Source organism: Ochotona curzoniae, unplaced genomic scaffold (genome assembly GCF_017591425.1).
Source record: "Ochotona curzoniae isolate NIBS_2020 unplaced genomic scaffold, NIBS_Ocur_1.0 contig_50, whole genome shotgun sequence".
Taxonomy (NCBI): Eukaryota; Metazoa; Chordata; class Mammalia; order Lagomorpha; family Ochotonidae; genus Ochotona; species Ochotona curzoniae.
This window is the reverse complement of record NW_024466446.1, coordinates 5473081-5490648: the sequence shown is the minus strand read 5'-3', so window position 1 is coordinate 5490648 and position 17568 is coordinate 5473081. Positions and strand designations below refer to the sequence as shown.

General features: G+C 42.6%; 1 protein-coding gene across 1 annotated transcript in view; it reads right to left on the bottom strand.

Annotated features, from left to right (window-relative positions):
* The window catches only part of FANCC (FA complementation group C), a 228114-nt gene that overhangs the window by 61978 nt on the left and 148568 nt on the right, over positions 1–17568 (bottom strand). The window contains exons 5-6 of the mRNA XM_040988870.1: positions 16731–16844; positions 15833–15897 (exon numbers count right to left, since the gene is read on the bottom strand). Of these exons, the coding sequence (XP_040844804.1) occupies positions 15833–15897; positions 16731–16844 (179 nt within the window). The remainder of the gene's footprint in view (positions 1–15832; positions 15898–16730; positions 16845–17568) is intronic.

The window sequence follows — 17568 nt, the reverse complement described above, 5'->3', positions numbered from 1 at the left end:
GCTGGTTTGATCTTTTGTCTAGACCTTTAACACTTTCTCTGTATTAGCAATAAGACTATTTCACTTTATCGTTCATGCGTTCAGTAATGGCTAGCACTTTCACTTTTCAAGAACTCTGCAGCTGCAGTCACATCTTACACAGCACAAGAGGCCTAGCCTTTGGCCCACCGTGATCATCAGCACATCCACTTCCCGAAGCAGCTGCTTCTCCCTTGAGATTTAAGGTGATTCTTTTATTTCACTTGAACAATGAGAAGCTTTTGTAGTGATGCGCTTGGTCCAATTTCAAAATCGGAACTCAGAGAACAGGGGGATCCAAGACGACAGAAGAGGAGCAAGAAGAGATGGGGGAGAGAGAGAGGGAGCAAGGGAAGAAGGGAGAGAGAGAAAGAAGGAAGAGAGGGAGGGAGGAAGATAAAAGGAAAAAAGAATATAAGAATGAACAGGTGGTGACTGGGGCAGTTAGAACACACACATTTAGAGTAACTTTGTATGGATGTAATTCATGGCAGCCCAAAACAATTACAATATTAACATCACACATCACAGATCATTAAAATGGATATAATAACAATGAAGATGTTTAAAATGTTTAATAATTACTGGTATATGACAAAGAGACACAGGTAGGTCTCTGCTGTTGGAAAAACGACACATACAGATATGTTTGACACAGGGCCGCCACAAACTGTGAATGTGGGAAAAACGCAACATCTAAAAAGCACAATAAAATGAGATATGCCTTGGAGCTCAACTTTTAAAAACTAAATGTTACTTGGTAAAATACCAAAAATGAAACATTAATATTCATGATTAGTCATTTCCTCTATCAGGTTCTTATATCAGTTCATTAAAAATAATCATAAACTAGAGGATGGGAGATCTGTCTCTTGCTCTCTTCACCTTTCACAAAAGTAAAAATAAAAATTTAAAAGAAAGAAAGAAAAATAAAAACTCAGCACCTGGAACTCAGTCGGGATCTCCCCTGTCACTGGTAAGGACTCATGCTTGGGGGCGCATGGATGGGAACCTGTATGGGAAGCAGAAGTGACACTAGAGCCCAGACCTTCCAATATGGGTTTGAGCATCCCAACACAGCCATAGCTCCCCTTCTGTTTTATCACCTTGGCCAGAAGAGAAGAGTTCAGAAAAGCACCTACACTCGCCTGATCACAGCTGGGAGGTGTGCTGGACAGCAGCTATTCCCTTCAGGGGTCACAACCTGCATTTCTGCCAGTTTATGTGATTTGGGGGACAGCTTCATCCTCTGCTTTTTTCCTCTGTAAGGATGGTTGTTTTTCAAAACAACATGGACAAACTCCCTGGCACATGGCAAGGCCCACCGAAGGAGGTCCATGGAGTGATCTAGCTGGCAACAGCAGTAGGAATTGAAATGGTAGTTAACCTGGTTCACAGTTTAGGGTATTCTTAGTCAAAGCAAATCTGTGATATGATTATTAATCTTTAAAATGATTTGTTTCTTTGAAAGAGTTATGGACAAGAGGAAAGACAAAGAGAGGGATATCTCCCATCCCACTGGTTCACTCCCCAAATGGCCGCAACAACCAGGGCTGAGCCAGATTGGAGCCAGGAGCCTGGTATTCTATAGGAGTTGCCCACATGGGTGCAGTGCCCAAGGACTTGATCCATCTTCTTCTGTGGCTCTCCCAGGTGCATTATCAAGGAGTTGGATCAGAAGTACAACAGCCAGGATTTGAACCAGCAACATATAGGATGGTGGTGTGGTAGGTTATGACCTAACTCATTTTATTACATGGCCAATCCTGGTGAATTTTTAAAAGTTACTTACTAGAGACAGAAAGAATGTGGAGAGAAAATATGTGTGGAAGCAGGGAGGGAAGGAGCTAGGGAGGGAAAGAGAGAACATTTTCATCCTTTGCTTCACTCTGAATACCCACAATGGCTGGTCTGGCCTGGGCCAGAGCTGAAAGTCAGAAGCTCAACCTAGATGTCCCACATAGGTGACAAGCTCAAAATCGCTTCAGCCGTCACTGCTGCTTTCCAGGGTCTGTAGCTGTGCAGTCAGGAGCTGTGCATGGTTACTGAACCTGGGAAACCTACTATGAGATGCTGGTAGTCTAAACCAGAGTCCTAACTGCTAGACCAAATGCTTTGACCTATTTTTTTCCTTAATTTATTTTTATTGGAAAAGCAATTTTACAGAGAGGAGGAGATACAGAGAGAAAGATATTCCACTCTCTGATTCACTCCCCAAGTGGCCACAATAGCTGGAGGGAGCTTAGCCGATGCAAAGCCAGGAGCCAGGAGCTTCTTCTAGGTCTCCAATGCAGGTGCAGGGTCTCAAGGCTTTGGGCTGTCCTCGATTGCTTTCCCAGACCACAGGCAGGGAGCTGGATGGGTAGTGGAGCAGCCGGGATACAAACTGGTACCATTTGGGATCCCAGCACATGCAAGGTGAGAGATTTAGACCTAGGCCGCGGCACTGAACTCCTTCCCTGAATTTGTAAAACTCTCCACTGAAATGATTAAGAATTACTAAACTCTGAGATGCTTGTGCTGGTAGAATGTCCCCTAGACAGCTGGCACGTTCCTAATTTGCTTTATTGAATGAGTGAAATGAGGGTGATCATACAATCTTTCAAATTTTCCTTAATAACTTTCTAATTCACCAATGTATCTTCTCCCAGAGACTCTTCTGAATGTGTTGAGCCCACATATAGGTTTAAGGAAAATCTAATCCCTTTGGCTGAGTTCATTTATATTTATCATAGACTGAATTTTAAAAAATGCTTTTTGAATAACTTTAATGAGCTTTTAAAGTCCAATTTTTCAGACCTAAATCAACAAGTTCTGTTTGTCAATCCATAAAAGAACCTGGGACTCATAAAAGTGTTTGAGAGACTGAGAACGCTAAAGTCCAAAGCTGTGCAGGGAATTACACGCACATCCTCCTGCCCGGAGAGACTGGTTTTACGACATCAGGTAGAAGAATGGCATAGTGATAAATCGGATAGCTGATCCAGGCAGTTGCCAAACATGTGGCAACTTTAAAAAGCTCATGGAAAAATGAAATTAAAACAGGACAATGTTGGTGCAAAAGAAAAATCCTAACTCACAGGATCTTCAGAAAGTTCATGAAAAAAACATGTCTTTGGGGATAGCAAGTTAAGCCTCTACTTGTGACACCAGCATCTCACATGGGCATTGGTTTGAATCCTAACTGTTCCACTGCTGATCCAGCTCCGTGCTAATGTGCCTGGAAAAGGAGTGTAGGATGGCTCAAGTGCTTGATCCTAAGGAGAAGCTCTGGGTCCTTAACTTTGGCTTGGCCCAGCCCTCTGCTTTTGAAAAAAAAAATCTTCAAAACAAACAAACAACACCCCCCCACCCCACCAGAAGAGCATGGTTTAAATATTTTTTACCCCAATGATTATTATGTAGTTCTATGAATTTTCTGAAGTTATCTCAGAGTTGCTATCATGTGCCCTAAAACTTACTCTCTCCTACATAGCAGAGGGCACAATTATAAACTGGAACCAGAGCATGGCAGAGTGGGGTTAACAGTCCTCTGCTACTTACTTCCATCCGGGACATTCTATGAAGCTGGGTTCTGTCAGTTCCTTCCCTTTCACTGCTATGATTTCAAATGTTCAAGCAGCTGAAAGCCTCCAACTTTAAGCATGTAAACAATGCTGCTTTCATGGGGTTTTTTCTCCCCCTAGAGAGCATTTATCTGTGGTTTCCCCCCTGCTTTTTAACCACTTGAGTGTTTAAAGTTCATTTTGAAAAAGTCAAAAAGCCTCATTGGGAACATGGAAACTGGTCTTATAATTTCAGATGTATAGACTGTCAAAGGAACAAAAAAATGCAGAAAATTGATGCAGTTTCCTTTCTCATTATTTTTAAGAGGCCTGATAAATAGTCTTGTCATGGCGTTTAAAATAGTTTCACTTGCCACCAAGTAAAATCAACAATTTAATGACTGAATGTTTAACTTCTCTCCTCTGTGTGTTACAAACCATCTAGCAGGAGTGACACTTTGAGCACTGACGGTTTATGCTGTAGCTCCATGGTATGCTGCAGATGGCTGGAAAGGTACAGTACAGCCACACAGGACAGATGTTTCCAGCAGGAAATGGTTACCATCAAGCCTTGTGCAGTTGAATTCTTGTGCAGAAATCATTTGGAAGTGCTGCTTGCTGGCAACTAGTCAAGCCCAAATGTTTAGCATAATCCAGTTTGGAAAGTGTTACATAACCCTCTCTGCTTGGAGCTCGATCCCACACTCTGCTAAGTTTCAGACCACGAGAAGAGATGTGAAGTCTGTGAACAACTCGAGTTGTTCGGGCTATCAGTGGCCTGCCTGCACTGTGATGGGCTCAAGAACTACCTAAGTTGACATGAGACTACAATTTTTCAGGCAAATTACCTTGGACCTTTTCATCTTGAGCAAAATGATCTGCAGCCATGCACTCTGATGCTTGGAAATTGTCCTAGGTGGCACAGTTGTCTTTCTGACCCATCCAGTGAGGCCGCCCTCTTCATTCTCTTTCAGGACATTTGGGGGTAAGGGGAGAGACTACACTAAATGTGTGCTTTAGGGAGCAGAGTTTTAAGCCAAGGCTGGAGGGAGGAAGGCCAAGTGCCTGCTTCCTCATTCCTAATGTGTACATGTACATGCAACTCTAGGGAGACTTTCAGCTTTGCAAACTTACATCCTGCTCTGACTCTATGCAAAACATCCTACTAGGTTCTGGGCAAAACAACCACATGGAAAGTATCTGCCAACACATAAACGCACCCTACTCTGCCTCTCTTATCTCAGCCAATAAGCTCACTTACTACAAAATTTTAAGACATTTAAAACTCAAGCCAAGGGCCAGTGCTGTGCACGTTAAGCCTTCACCTGTGGTACTGAAATTCCACATGGGCACTGGTTTGATTCCTAGCTGCTTCACTTCAGATCCTAACAAGCCTGGAAAAGTAGAGGAAGACAGGCCAAGTGGTTGGACCCCTGCATCTATGTGGGAGACCCAGAAGAAGCTCCAGGCTTCAGTTTGGCCCAGTCCAGGGTTTTGTGATGATTTGGGCAGTTAACTTGGGGAGGGAAGATCTCTCTCTCTCTCTGCCCACCCCCCCATAATTCTACTGCTCAAATAAATAATACATCTTAAAAAAGCTCAAGCTAAATATTGTTAACAACTTAGATGTCAGGCTAGAAATCCATTATAGATCTAAAACCATCTTTCTTACTGGTGAGTTACAAAAACCATTAAAAGTAAATGCTAGAGATTTCTGTCATTAGAGAACAAGGAAAACCTTGGGACAAGTCCAAAAAAAGTTTGTGCCCATGAGAATTTTACTATTGATTATCAAAAAAATAACATGACTAAGCTAATAACAGAATAGGAAGCTTCAATGAAAATTAAAATCTTCAGTGGAATTCCCATGGCGCTACCTCATATGTTCAAATGTAGTACAGAACAGAACTCCTTAACCTACAGCAACATAAGAATCACCTAGAAAGATGTTTAAAAAATGGATGCCTTGGCCTCACCCCAATGATGCAGATGTAGCTGATTCTGGGGTCTTTACTTGGAAAAGCAGATCCAATGTAGAAAACTTGGTGAGACCCTCAGGACTAAAAGGCAATCTTTATGAAGAACAGCACTTCACTTCATCTAGTCAAGAGAACATGCAATGAAATGAAACCCAAGGGAGTGAATACAGCAAAAAGCAAGCAGCCCAGTCTCCTAGCATTAACTTTATACCCTCAGCTGCTGCTAATGGGAGCATTGTCACCAATATATAATACTGTAAAACAAGAATGATTTTTGGTGACCTAAGCACTGCAAGCAAAATTTTTAATAGTAGGTGACTGGACTCTGAAAGGAAAAAGTCCAAAAAGTTTGAAAGACAGGGCCCGGTGCCATGGCCTAGCAGCTAAAGTCCTCACCTGAATGTGCTGGGATCCCATATGGGCACCGGTTCTAATCCTGGCAGCTCCACTTCCTATCCAGCTCCCTGCTTGTGGCCTGGGAAAGCAGTGGAGGACGGCCCAAAGCCTTGGGACCCTGCACCCATGTGGGAGACCCAGAAAGAAGATCCTGGCTCCTGCCTTCAGATTGGTGCAGCACCAGCCGTTGCGGCTGCGTGGGGAGTAAATCATCGGGCGGAAGATCTTCTCTGTCTCTCCTCCTCTCTCTATATCTGACTTTGTAATAAAAAATAAAATCTTTTAAAAAAAATAAAGCTTGAAAGAGAGAACTACTACTATGGAAGCTAAAAGATATCTTGGAGGTAGAATTAAAAAGCAGAGAGAGTCAAGAACTTTGCAGCCACCAAGACGGTCTGTTGGGCGACTATAGTAACAGCAGCCAGCTGCCTCGGTCACGTACTCTTCCTTCTCATCCACCGTATCTCCAACAGGAAGGGGGCGAAGGTCTTGGAGTGGAAGCAGGCACCAAAAGGCTAGCACCGCCCAGGAGACTTGGGAGTGCTCTAGCTCCTAGAACACACCTCATTCACAAGCCCAGCTAGCACAGCATCCTGTGGGAAGCCAGCTACAAGGAACACAGTACTGAGGACAGGGTCATGGGGTGAATTTCAGATTCACGAAGATGTTTTCTCCCAACTGCTGTGTCTCTTTACTCATTTCCCAAGAGCAGCATACTCTTTTTTTGTTCAGAGAAAGATTATAAAATTTTTATTTTTTACACCCAGCCTCCCAACCATCCCAGGGTCCCCAATGTGGGGCATGCTCTGAGGGTACTGTTCAAGTGGTTTTGATAGTTCAACAGTTCTGAGTTGCTTCCAATCTCACCACTCTAAGCACAATGAAATCTCTCTAGAACCCACTGGCTGACACAGTCCACCCTAGACTTTCCATTTGCCAAGATAATCACTGCCAACACTTGGCTGGGCAGTTGATCAATTTGTTCTGCCCTCCGTCCTCTGTCATGGTACCAGGTGTCCTCTGCAGGTTCCAATATGCTGTCACATCCTCCATGTGCAACTGGCTATGCTGCCGGTTTTGTCTATGGCACTGAGGAGGCCCAGCTCTGACACAAGCACTCCACGGTCAGATCATGGAAACTAATTTTCTTCATGGTGGGAGTTCCGAGTCCAGTGGTTCAGTTGGGGGATCCCCAAAGAAACCTCATCTGAGGTGATCCCAAACCTGATTCTGTGTGTTCTGTGTGTGCTTGCTAATACAAGATGCAGCACAGTTTGTTGCCCCAATCAGCCTACGTGCACACTGCTGATTGCAACTGCTGGGTCAGCTCCGTCTCTAGCCCTGTCCTCTATGCAAAATAATGGGTGTTGTAACCCCAGCCCAATCTCACCCACTTTACATCTGGCCATATAAATCAGTGGGAACTGCAGCCTAGTTGGGGTGACCTGCAATAACCCTCACCAGGCCTGCCCCTACCCTGGTTCCTGTGCTTGCCAGTATGTACAGCAGACTGGTCCAGTCTATCCCACATCCCATTCAGCTCTTGTGCACATCAATGAGCACTGAAGCCTAGTTCAACCCAACCAGCCCTACTATCCAGCCACACACATCCTGGCGGGTGCACTCTCTCTAGCCATGTCTACTCCAGTCCTGGTTCTCGTGCTCACCCGTCGGAGTGGCAACCCAAAAGGGAGGTGCTCATTGTTTCCCTAATGGGCCCACTCCCACATCTTGCACTCTCCAGGTGGTTCTGCAGTTTAACTTGACAGAATTTGCACCCTGTGCCAGGATCTGCCAGCTGATGCTGTGGCAAAGCCCAACCAACCCACACTCACTCTGGCTTATGCATGCATCAGTACAGTCAACCCAGCCCGGCTTCCCCTGATCCAGTTCACATGAGGCCAACAGGTGTTGTGGCCCTTCCCAGTATGGTCTGCCCTCAACCCCAGCTCTCACACTCATCAGCTGAAGCAGTGGTCCAGCAGAGGAGCCCATGCAGCCCCCTTACTGTGTTTCCTCCCTACCCCTGGGTCTCATGTGTGCTTGTTGAGCACTTCGGCCCATTCTGGCATGGCCTGCCTCACCTCAGCATTTGCCAGTAGGTGCTGTAGCCTGGCCCAGTGCCATCCCCAGTTCCAGCTCATGCTGGCGAGAGCTACAGCCCAGCCCAGCCCAGCCCAGCCCAAGCTGCCCCCAGTCCCGCAATATAAACTGGTTGGTATTGCAGCCTGATCCAGCCTGACTCACACACCATTCTGGCTCTTGGATTTGCCAGAGGGTGATATGAACTGGCCCAGCCTGGCTCACCCCACCACCTGAAACAGGAGAGACAGAGGAAGATCTGTCTGGTGGTTCGCTCCCCAAGCAGCCACAACGACTGGAGCTGAGCCGATCTGAAGCCAGGAGGCGGGCCCAAGATGGACATTTTAAGTCCTTGAAAAGTCTTCTAATCCACGAACACAGGATTTTTATTTATTTGTGTCTTTTAAAATTCCTTTCAGTAATGTTTGACAGCTTTCAGTGATTTTCTCTTTTGCTTAATTAGCTTAATTCCTAAAAATTCTATTGTCTTGATCTATTCTAAGTGGGATTGTTTTTCTAAATTTACTTTTGGATGTTCTCTGTTACTTTACAGAAATTCAACTTTTAAAAAAATACACGTATTGGGCCCAACACAATAACCTAGTGGCTAAAGTCCTCACCTTGATCGTGCCGGGATCCCATATGGGCACCGGTTCTAATCCCGGCAGGTCCACTTCCCATCCAGCTCCCTGCTTGTGGCCTGGGAAAGCAGTGGAGGACAGCCCAAAGCCTTGGGATCTTGCACCTGTGTGGGAGACCCAGAAGAGGCTCCTGGCTTTGAATTGATGCAGCCCTGGCCATTGAGGCCCCTTAAGGAATGAATCATAGGGTGGAGGATCTTCCTCTCTGCCTCTCCTTTCTGCATATCGGACTTTCCAACAAAAATAAATAAATCTAAATAAATAAATAAAACCTTAAATAAATATTACATCCAACAATTTTGCAGAATTAGTTGCTTAGTTCTCTTTTGGGAAAATTTTGAACAGAAATTCCCTTCCAGTCTGAAGGTCCTTTATTTGTTTATTCATCTGTGGGTTGCCCCCTGGCTCTGGTAAAGACTTCTAGTACTATACTGAACACAAGTGAGGAGAGAGGGTGAGGACCTCAGTGGAAATACAGGACTTATTTCTCCACTAAATGCATGCAGACATGTTCATTCTGACAGCTTCATAATGGGATTAAAAGCTGTACTCTGTGTGAGTCGAAGTTTAAGCTTCTAATTGGTTTACATGACTACATTCTATTTTATTACTGGTCTTTAGTTTGGTTAACCAATTCATTATTTAAAGTAAAGTACTGACATTTGCTATTATTTTGTTACTGTTATCTCTCTTAAATTCTTTTAAAAATTATTTTATTTGTTTAAAAGGCAGAGTTACAGAGGCTGGGCCAGATGGGAGCCAGATTCTTAGGCCATCTTCTGCTGCTTCACCAGGCACAGTAGCAGGGAGCTGGATTTGGAAGTAGAGCATCCTGGACTTGAACCAGAGCCCATATGAGGTGCCAGCATTGCCGAGAATGGTTTTACCAACAATGCCACAACATCAACTTCTCTCCTTTCCTTTAATCCTACCAATACAAGCTTTATATGTACTGGATATCTTCTATTAAGTGTATATATATATATATATGGCTATTATAACAGCCTTCCTGATGAACTGACCTTTTAATTATATATTGGTTCCTTCTGTGAGTTTTCCAATTCAAGAAGTTACCCCATCTATTAGTAAGTGTGCACACGCGCACACATGCACGCCTTTTTCCTATTTTCTGTCTTCAGTCTATAGATACTTCCCATGACAGCATATAGTTGGGTATTATCTCCTTGTGCATCTAGCCGTTGTCTTTTGAATGGGGAGTCTACTCTACGTTTATTTAATGACGGATAGAGAAGGAATCATTACTTTGCTGACAGTTTCCATGTGTTATGCAGGAACTTTGCTCCTCTCTGCTGCCATCTTTGGCGTTGCATTGGTGTGACGGTGACATGCTTCAATTTCCTTTTCATTTTCCTTGTACATCTTCTATAGATCTACAAGCACTTTCAGTTTTGTGGATTACATAACCTTCTTACAGTTACATCACCCAGCCTTGAATGGACAACTTCAATTCCCTACAAAAACTTCATTCACTCCTATAACATCCCTGCTTTATGTTATCAAAATCACAAATCACATTTTTATATTTTGTATCATTGATAGTTTTCTAGTGACTTTTTTATCTTTCAATTCCTGTAACAGAATTTAAAGTGATTTGCGCACACCACCATTAGAGTATTACAAGATTTCACATTTGTCTATATATTTACCTTCCTGGAGAGTTTAATTAATTTGTGTGCTTTCTTGTTGCCTTTTAACATCAACTTGAGGGATGCCTTTGGGCAACCATTCTGTAATGCAGGTCTCGTGGTGATGAACTCCCTCAGGTTTTATTTATCTGGAAGCTCTTTCTTTTTCCTTCAGTTCTCACGGACCGTTTGGCCAGACAGTGTTCTTGGTTGAACAGTTGGTCCTCCACTCTCAATTCAACACTTTTGCATATATTGCAACACCCTCCCTGGCCTGAAAGGTTTCTGCTGATAAGCTTAAAGGAGCTCCCTTTTATGTGACAAGTCACTTTTTTTTCTCACTGCTTTCAAGATGTTGTCATTTTTAACTTCTGACAGTTTGATTACAATGTGTCTTGGTATGGGCCTCCTTGTGTTAATCTTAGCTGAAGACCTGTGAGCTTCACAAATTAGGACACTGGATTCCTTTTCCATGCTTGAGAAGTTTTATCATTATTTCTTCAAATAAGCACATTCTGCTTTCTCTCTTTTCCTTGCTCCCATAGTATGATGTTGCTGCGCAAGTCCTTTAGGCTTCCTTCATTTTTCTTAATTCTTTTCTTTCTCTTCTTTCTACTTAGTTTTAATTTCTGCTTCTGATTTGACATTTTAAAATACTTTCAATTTTCTGATTCTTTCTTCACTGCTTCAAAACTACTGCTGAACCCCAGGAGTGGATTTTGAACATTATCCTGTTCCTGAGGTATACAATTTGTTTGGTTTTCAAAATTTCAACCTCTTCACTGATATTTTCATTTCATTTTTGCATTATTGTCTTGATTTCATTGATGTTTTCCTGTATGGCACTGAAAGTCTTTTGAGCTATCACTGCAGCTTCTCAGGGCCTGCCTTAGGGGGAAACCATAGTCGAGAACGGAGCCAGTAAGAAACTTGTGTGCTCCAAGATGGGATGTGGGAGTCTTCAGTCTTTACTGCTAGGGCAAATGTTCACCCCAGTCACCACTTCCCTGGGGTTGGGTTCTAGAAACTTACTTTGATTCTTTGTTTAGGCCTTGCTTCACTGTTTCTTCATGTGTCATGTTATTCTGGCTGTGCTTTGTGCATGAAAAAAAATATTTATTTTTACTTGAAGGCAGATTTACAGAGAAAGAAGGAAAGACAAAAAAGGAAAAAAAAACACTTCATTGGTTCACCCCAAAGATGGTCTGAAGCCAGAAACTAGGCACGTCTTCCAAGTTTCTCAGGTGGGTACAGGGGTCAAGGCCATGGGCCACCCTTTGCTGCTTTCCCAGGCACACCAGCAGAGAACTGGATAGAAAGTGGAACAGCCTGGACTCAAACTGGTGCCCACGTGGGATACTGGAACTACAGATGGTGTTAGCTCTGCTGTGGTGCATTTAACAAGTCACCACTCTGTCTTTATGCACAGGCTTCACACAAGGAAAGAACTTCAGCAGTTAGTTCAGCTGAACATTCCAAGCTTCTTTCAGATTTGTGCACGTAATTTCCCAGAGTTTTTTGTCAGTTTCTGTAAAAGCTAATAGTTTCTTGGGCACAGCATGATGGCTCAGTGGTGAAATCCTTGCCTTGTAAGGATCAGGATCTCATAATGGGCATCGGTTCATGTCCCAGCTGTCCTGCTTCCCACCAGCTTCCTGCCTGTGGCCTGGGAAAGCAGTGGAGGACGGCCCAAAGCCTTGGGACCCTGCACCTGCATGGGAGACCTGAAAGAAGCTCATGGCTTCATATTGGCTCAGCTCTGGCCATTGCGGCCACTTGGGAAGTGAACTGGTAGATGGAAGATTTTTCTCTTTGTAAATCTGACCTGCCTTTTCAATAAACATAAACAAAATCTTGAAAAGCCTGTAATTGCTTGTTCCCTCTGGTGTTTTGCAGAGTATCTGATACTGCATTAAACACTGAACTTTTTGTTCTTGATGGTGCTTAGGCATGCAAAACATGCCAGATCCGTGTCAGCACAGATTCAGACAAAGCAGAAAGCCCCTGAGACGGTGAAACACTGGATGTACACTCTACTCTTACGTCTTCTTCCAAGAAAGAAGTTTTCTTCTCTCAATCTTGCTAAACTATGCCAACTTTGGGGAAGGTATTGTGATTGTTAAGGAAGTTTTTTGGTGTTCACTGATTTCAACAAATCTATACTTGAGTTGGCCTGTGGTAGTACGACTCTCCTGGTGGAAGTTCTCATAAAAGCTTTGGGTCATGCACTGTCAAGTTGATGTCTGTGGAGGAACAAGACCTGTGACTTACTATGCTGCAGTCTTGTTTGATGTCCTTCCTGCAGGGTTCTTCAGTTACGACTTGGTTATATTCCTTAACCATTCCCAAACTCTTCATTACTGCCTTGTAGAAGTCACTTCTATATTTTGCATCCTAATCTTATCAGTTTGCTGCAAATACATTTCTTAAGTTTTAAGCAGTCACTTTTTCATTAACAGTATTCTGAGTAAATTATTTTGTTTACCATCAGCTTCAGAATTTCTGCTTTGATTCTCTTCTCATTTTCCTTCGTGCATCTTCTGTTTTCTTTGTTGTTATCACAGGGATTCTATGAATTTTTAACAACTTTAAATTCTATGACGTATTTTGAGGGTTTAGATTCATTTTTCGACATTCATCTTACAACTACATCTACGTCTCTACCTGAGAGGTGAATAAATGGGCGCCATGTCTGTGAACTCTGCAGATTTTTATTTTTAAGGGATACTTCAAAATATCACAAAATTTACATACTATAAAAGTACAACTTAGTGAAGCCAGGAACCCAGGGTTTCCCGGCAGGTGGCAAGCATCACCAGCTGTTTCTCAGGGCGCACATTAGCAAGACGCTGGAATCAGAATCCGAGCCAGCACTCAAACACAAACATCCCCAAAGGAGATATAGGTAGACTAAGTGGCTGATCCTGCTTCTTTTTAAGATTTGTTTGTTTTATTTGAAAGAGTTACAGAGAGATAGGGAGAGAAAGATGAAGGGAGAGATCTTTCAGCTACTAGTTCCCTCCCTAAATGGCCACAATGGCTGTAGCTGGGCCAAGATGAAAGCCAGAAGCAGCTCTCCTCAGCTCTCCCGTGTGGGTGGTGGGACCCAAGTCCTTGAGCCATCTTCTGCTGCACTCTCAGGCACTGTGGCCAGGAGCTGCACCCCAAGTAAAACAGCCAGGGTGTGAAGCAGTGGCCACATGGGACGCCGGCATTGCAGGGGGTGGTTTAACTTGCTACACAATGCCAAGTCCGCCAAGCAGTTTCTTAACCACTTTCCAAACTCTCACCGCAGCATTACAGCTTGAGGTGCAGTATGATCAATTCCTTTTCAATTAGGCCTGCAATTTCATTTTAAGGATATATCATTTTATCATTCACATATTCATGAGTTGATGGCTATATGGGTTTCTTCTCCCTTTTTGTCTATTATGAGTAATGATGTAAACATTTGCATATAAATACCTATGTGTTTATTAGCATCTGTATACATTTTTGGTGAAATGTATATTCCAAGAGAGGGTGGTGAGAAGGAAAGAGAGGGAGAAGGAGGGAAGGAGACAGAGAGAATGAGGAAGACATGTGTTCAGTATTCAATTTGGGCTGGTCCTTTGGGTGGTTTCTGATTTTGAATCCTACAATTAAAGCAGTTCTGACTATCTGCATATTAGACCTGGCCAACGCCTATGTTTTCACTTAGTTTGGAGCCAACACTCAAGAATAGACCTGGGATGTTGTACGGTGACTGAACTCTGTAACAGACTGTCACACTATTTACCAAAATGGTTTCTCCATTTTACATTTTCACAAGCAATGCAGGGGTGAGTCACACATTTTCTCCCATACATGCCAGCAAAGCATTTGAAATTTTAGTCACTTGAAAGAGTATGTCATAGCATCACATTTGACCTTCTCTTGGTTAATTTTTTTATTGTGTTAAAACATAAATAATACTTATTTTTTGACCATTTCTAAGTGGTAACCATTCAGTGACATTAAATCCTTTGGTGGGTTAGCCACCCACCACTGTTATCTATACCAAAGGTTTTCATCAGTCTCAACATGAACATTTAACCCATTAAATAACTCCCCATTCTTTACTCCAGCCCCTTAGGGACCCTTTCTGTTTCTGTGAAATGCCTATTCCAAGGGCCTCATGTCTGCGGGATGGTAACTGCTATGGTTGTTTTACTACCATGAGGGTTTTCGAGACCTGCCCACATTCTTGCATAGATCAAACTTCCATTCTTTTTTATGGCCAAATAGTGCCCCAATGTATACATGTAAATACATATATCACATTTTGCTTGTCTGTGCATATACTGATGAACACGCTGGGCTGTCTCCATCTTCTAGCTACAGTTTCAAATGAGCACTACCACGTAGACAGCTGCTTGAATGACTGCTTACAATTCTTTTGAATACAAAGCTAGGTCGGACAGTGATTTTTTTTTTTGTTTGCTAAATTGTTTTCCACAGTGAATGTGACATTTATTATTTTAATTTTTTTCTTAATAACTCACTGCATAGTCTGGATTTTCAGTTCTTGCCACAGATGTTAACTGCAAGATATTCCACCATCTCTTTGCTTTCCTGACAGTATCCCTCAATTACAAAATTATTAATTTACATAATGTGCAAGTATTCTATTTTAATTGGTTGCTTGTTCTTTAAATGTTGTATCTAAAAAAATCATTACCAATTTGGATGGCATGAAAATTCTCCCTAATGTTTTCTTCAAAGAATTTGTTGTTTAGCTGCAACAGATTCCTAGAGCCTGGGGGACAAAGACCATTTACGATAAGTTTTAACTGGCAAAAGCTTTATGAAAAGATCACAAAGTCTCTTCGTTCCTGGATTCTCCTGGTTAATGATTTGTTAAAAATGAAATGGGCACCAATAAAAACAACCCTGAATTCTTCCACAGGGTGAAGAGCCATTTCAAACGTGATTAATTGCCTTTTAATTTGTCTGAATCGATTTGATTTGTTTAGTCTAGATCTTGGAATATTGTGTTTCTTAAAATAGGTCACATGTGCACATCAAGTCTCTGTTGCCTTATAAATATGCCCTCCGTGTACACACACACACACACACGTGCGCACAAGTGCACACACATGCTCACAGAGCGGGGTGCGGGGAGGGCAGTGCAGCCGTGGGCTGAGAGCACACCCACACGCTCACGCACGTTCTCCTCTTACACAAGCAAGCAGCCAGGGGAAGCCTCAAAGCGTCTCTTTGTTTGGTCTCCCTTCCACGCACATGCGGGGCTCTTCAGCTAATGGGTCCACAAAAGACACTGCATGATTTACTTACTTCCCCTGGGAGTTGAGGGAATACCGTCTGAGACAGAAAGTGGAAAAATTCACCAGTTTGCCACATATTTTACTGAAATAATCTCTCGACGCAGAAGATAACCCTAACTATGAAAATGCATTTCTTATGAATTAGACAAGATCTTTTCCTCACAATTGAACTGATACATTTTGAAACTCGAGAAGTGGGATGTTTAGTTTAACACCTACCGCCTTTGAGTGTTAAATCCATTAAGATGATTCTCTCTGAGTTCCGACACTAATGATAAAACCAGCTGTAAAACAAAATCAGTTGCAGGTTAACTCCCACTGCAAACAGGATTACATCAGTTCTATTTTTCTTGGGGTGAGTGATATTTCCGCTGAGATCCTCCCCCTGCCCCCAGCCCGCGCTCTCCTTAGGTTTCACTTTGTCCACATTTACTAATAAGTGGGATTTTATGTCTAATGGTCGCTAATTTCCTAAGAATGAAAGCCAACCCCATTCAAAACTGAACATGTGAAAAGTTGATTTCTTCTTTCCTGGGTCCTTATTTTCAAAATTGCTTCTCTTGCATCAAATCTCCAAAAGACCAGGATGCTTAACAACCACTAAAATTTCATAACGTTTTTTAAAAGAGCTCTGCAAACATAATAAATTAAAATATCTTGAATTTGGCTAGAAGTTAAGGGAAGCAGAGACAGCTTAAAAACTAAGATGTAAATAGGTAATACAAGGCTGCTCAGTGAATTTTCTGCTTTGTTTTAACATCAAATTCTAATCATGTCATTTTAAACACAGGATTTGTTCAACAGTACAAGACTGTGTTTAAACTAGAACAAAAGCTGTGCTAACAAAAACCTCGGGAGTGAGTGAGTGAGACGCATTACGGGAGAGGGGTCGATAGGTGGGTGGACTGGAACCTTCCTGGGTTGCCTTCTTCGTTCCCATGACCTCCCATCTCACATTTCTTCCTTACATGGCCATAACTACACCCAAGGTAAGAAGAGATAAACAAAGCAAAGTTAAACATCCCTCACAGAGGAGTGAAATATTTCCATTTATCCTTTTTACTGATGGTACGTTCAGCAATGAAAATCTCAATACTAATAAATTTAAAATACTCACATTTCTAAGCAAACCAGGATAGCAATCTACAGGCTCATGCCCAAGGCCTTGAGCGAAAAGACCAACCTCCTTTATATTGAAACTGAATGCTGAAAGTATATGAAATAACAAACTCTGAAAAACACAAACAGAAAGAAAAAAGTTCAATTTTTTACACTTCAACTAAAATGTCTGTTACATAGAACTCTTAAAATCTGAATCATGTGTAAAGGGAGTAGTTTCTATGAAACCAAGAATTTCAACTTGTCCAACTACCCAGTTCTTTTTGAACAAGTTTAAACCGGAAATAAGTTAGAACATTAAAAATAATTGAATTTAAATGTGACTAGTGAAGCAAAAATATCTGTGACAAATAAAGAACAGAGTTTTTATAAAGAACAGAGTTTTTCAGTTTTTACATTACAGCATGGAGCTAGTGCTATGGCACAGTAGGTTAAGCTGCAGCCTTCAGTGCCAGACTGAGAGCTGAGCACTCCACTGCCAATCCAGCTCTCTCCTTATTAAGCCTTGGAAAGCAGTGGAGGACAACCTAAATGCTTGGGCCCTGCACCCAGTGGGAGTCCCAGATGAAGCTGCTGCTCCTGGCTTTAGCCTGGCCCTACCGTGGCCATTGCAGTCATTTGGGGGAGTGAACCAACTTAACCATCTTCCACTGCTTTCCCAGGCACATTAGCAGAGAACCAGATGGAAAGTGAAGCAGCCAGGACCCAAACTGTGGCTTCTGAGGGATGCTGGCCTCACAGGAGGTGTCCTAATCTGTTGTGCTACAGTTCCGACTCAGCAGCCAGAGCCTTTGATGTATCTGCCATACAGGGTGAGCTTTCTGGCTGTTACCCAA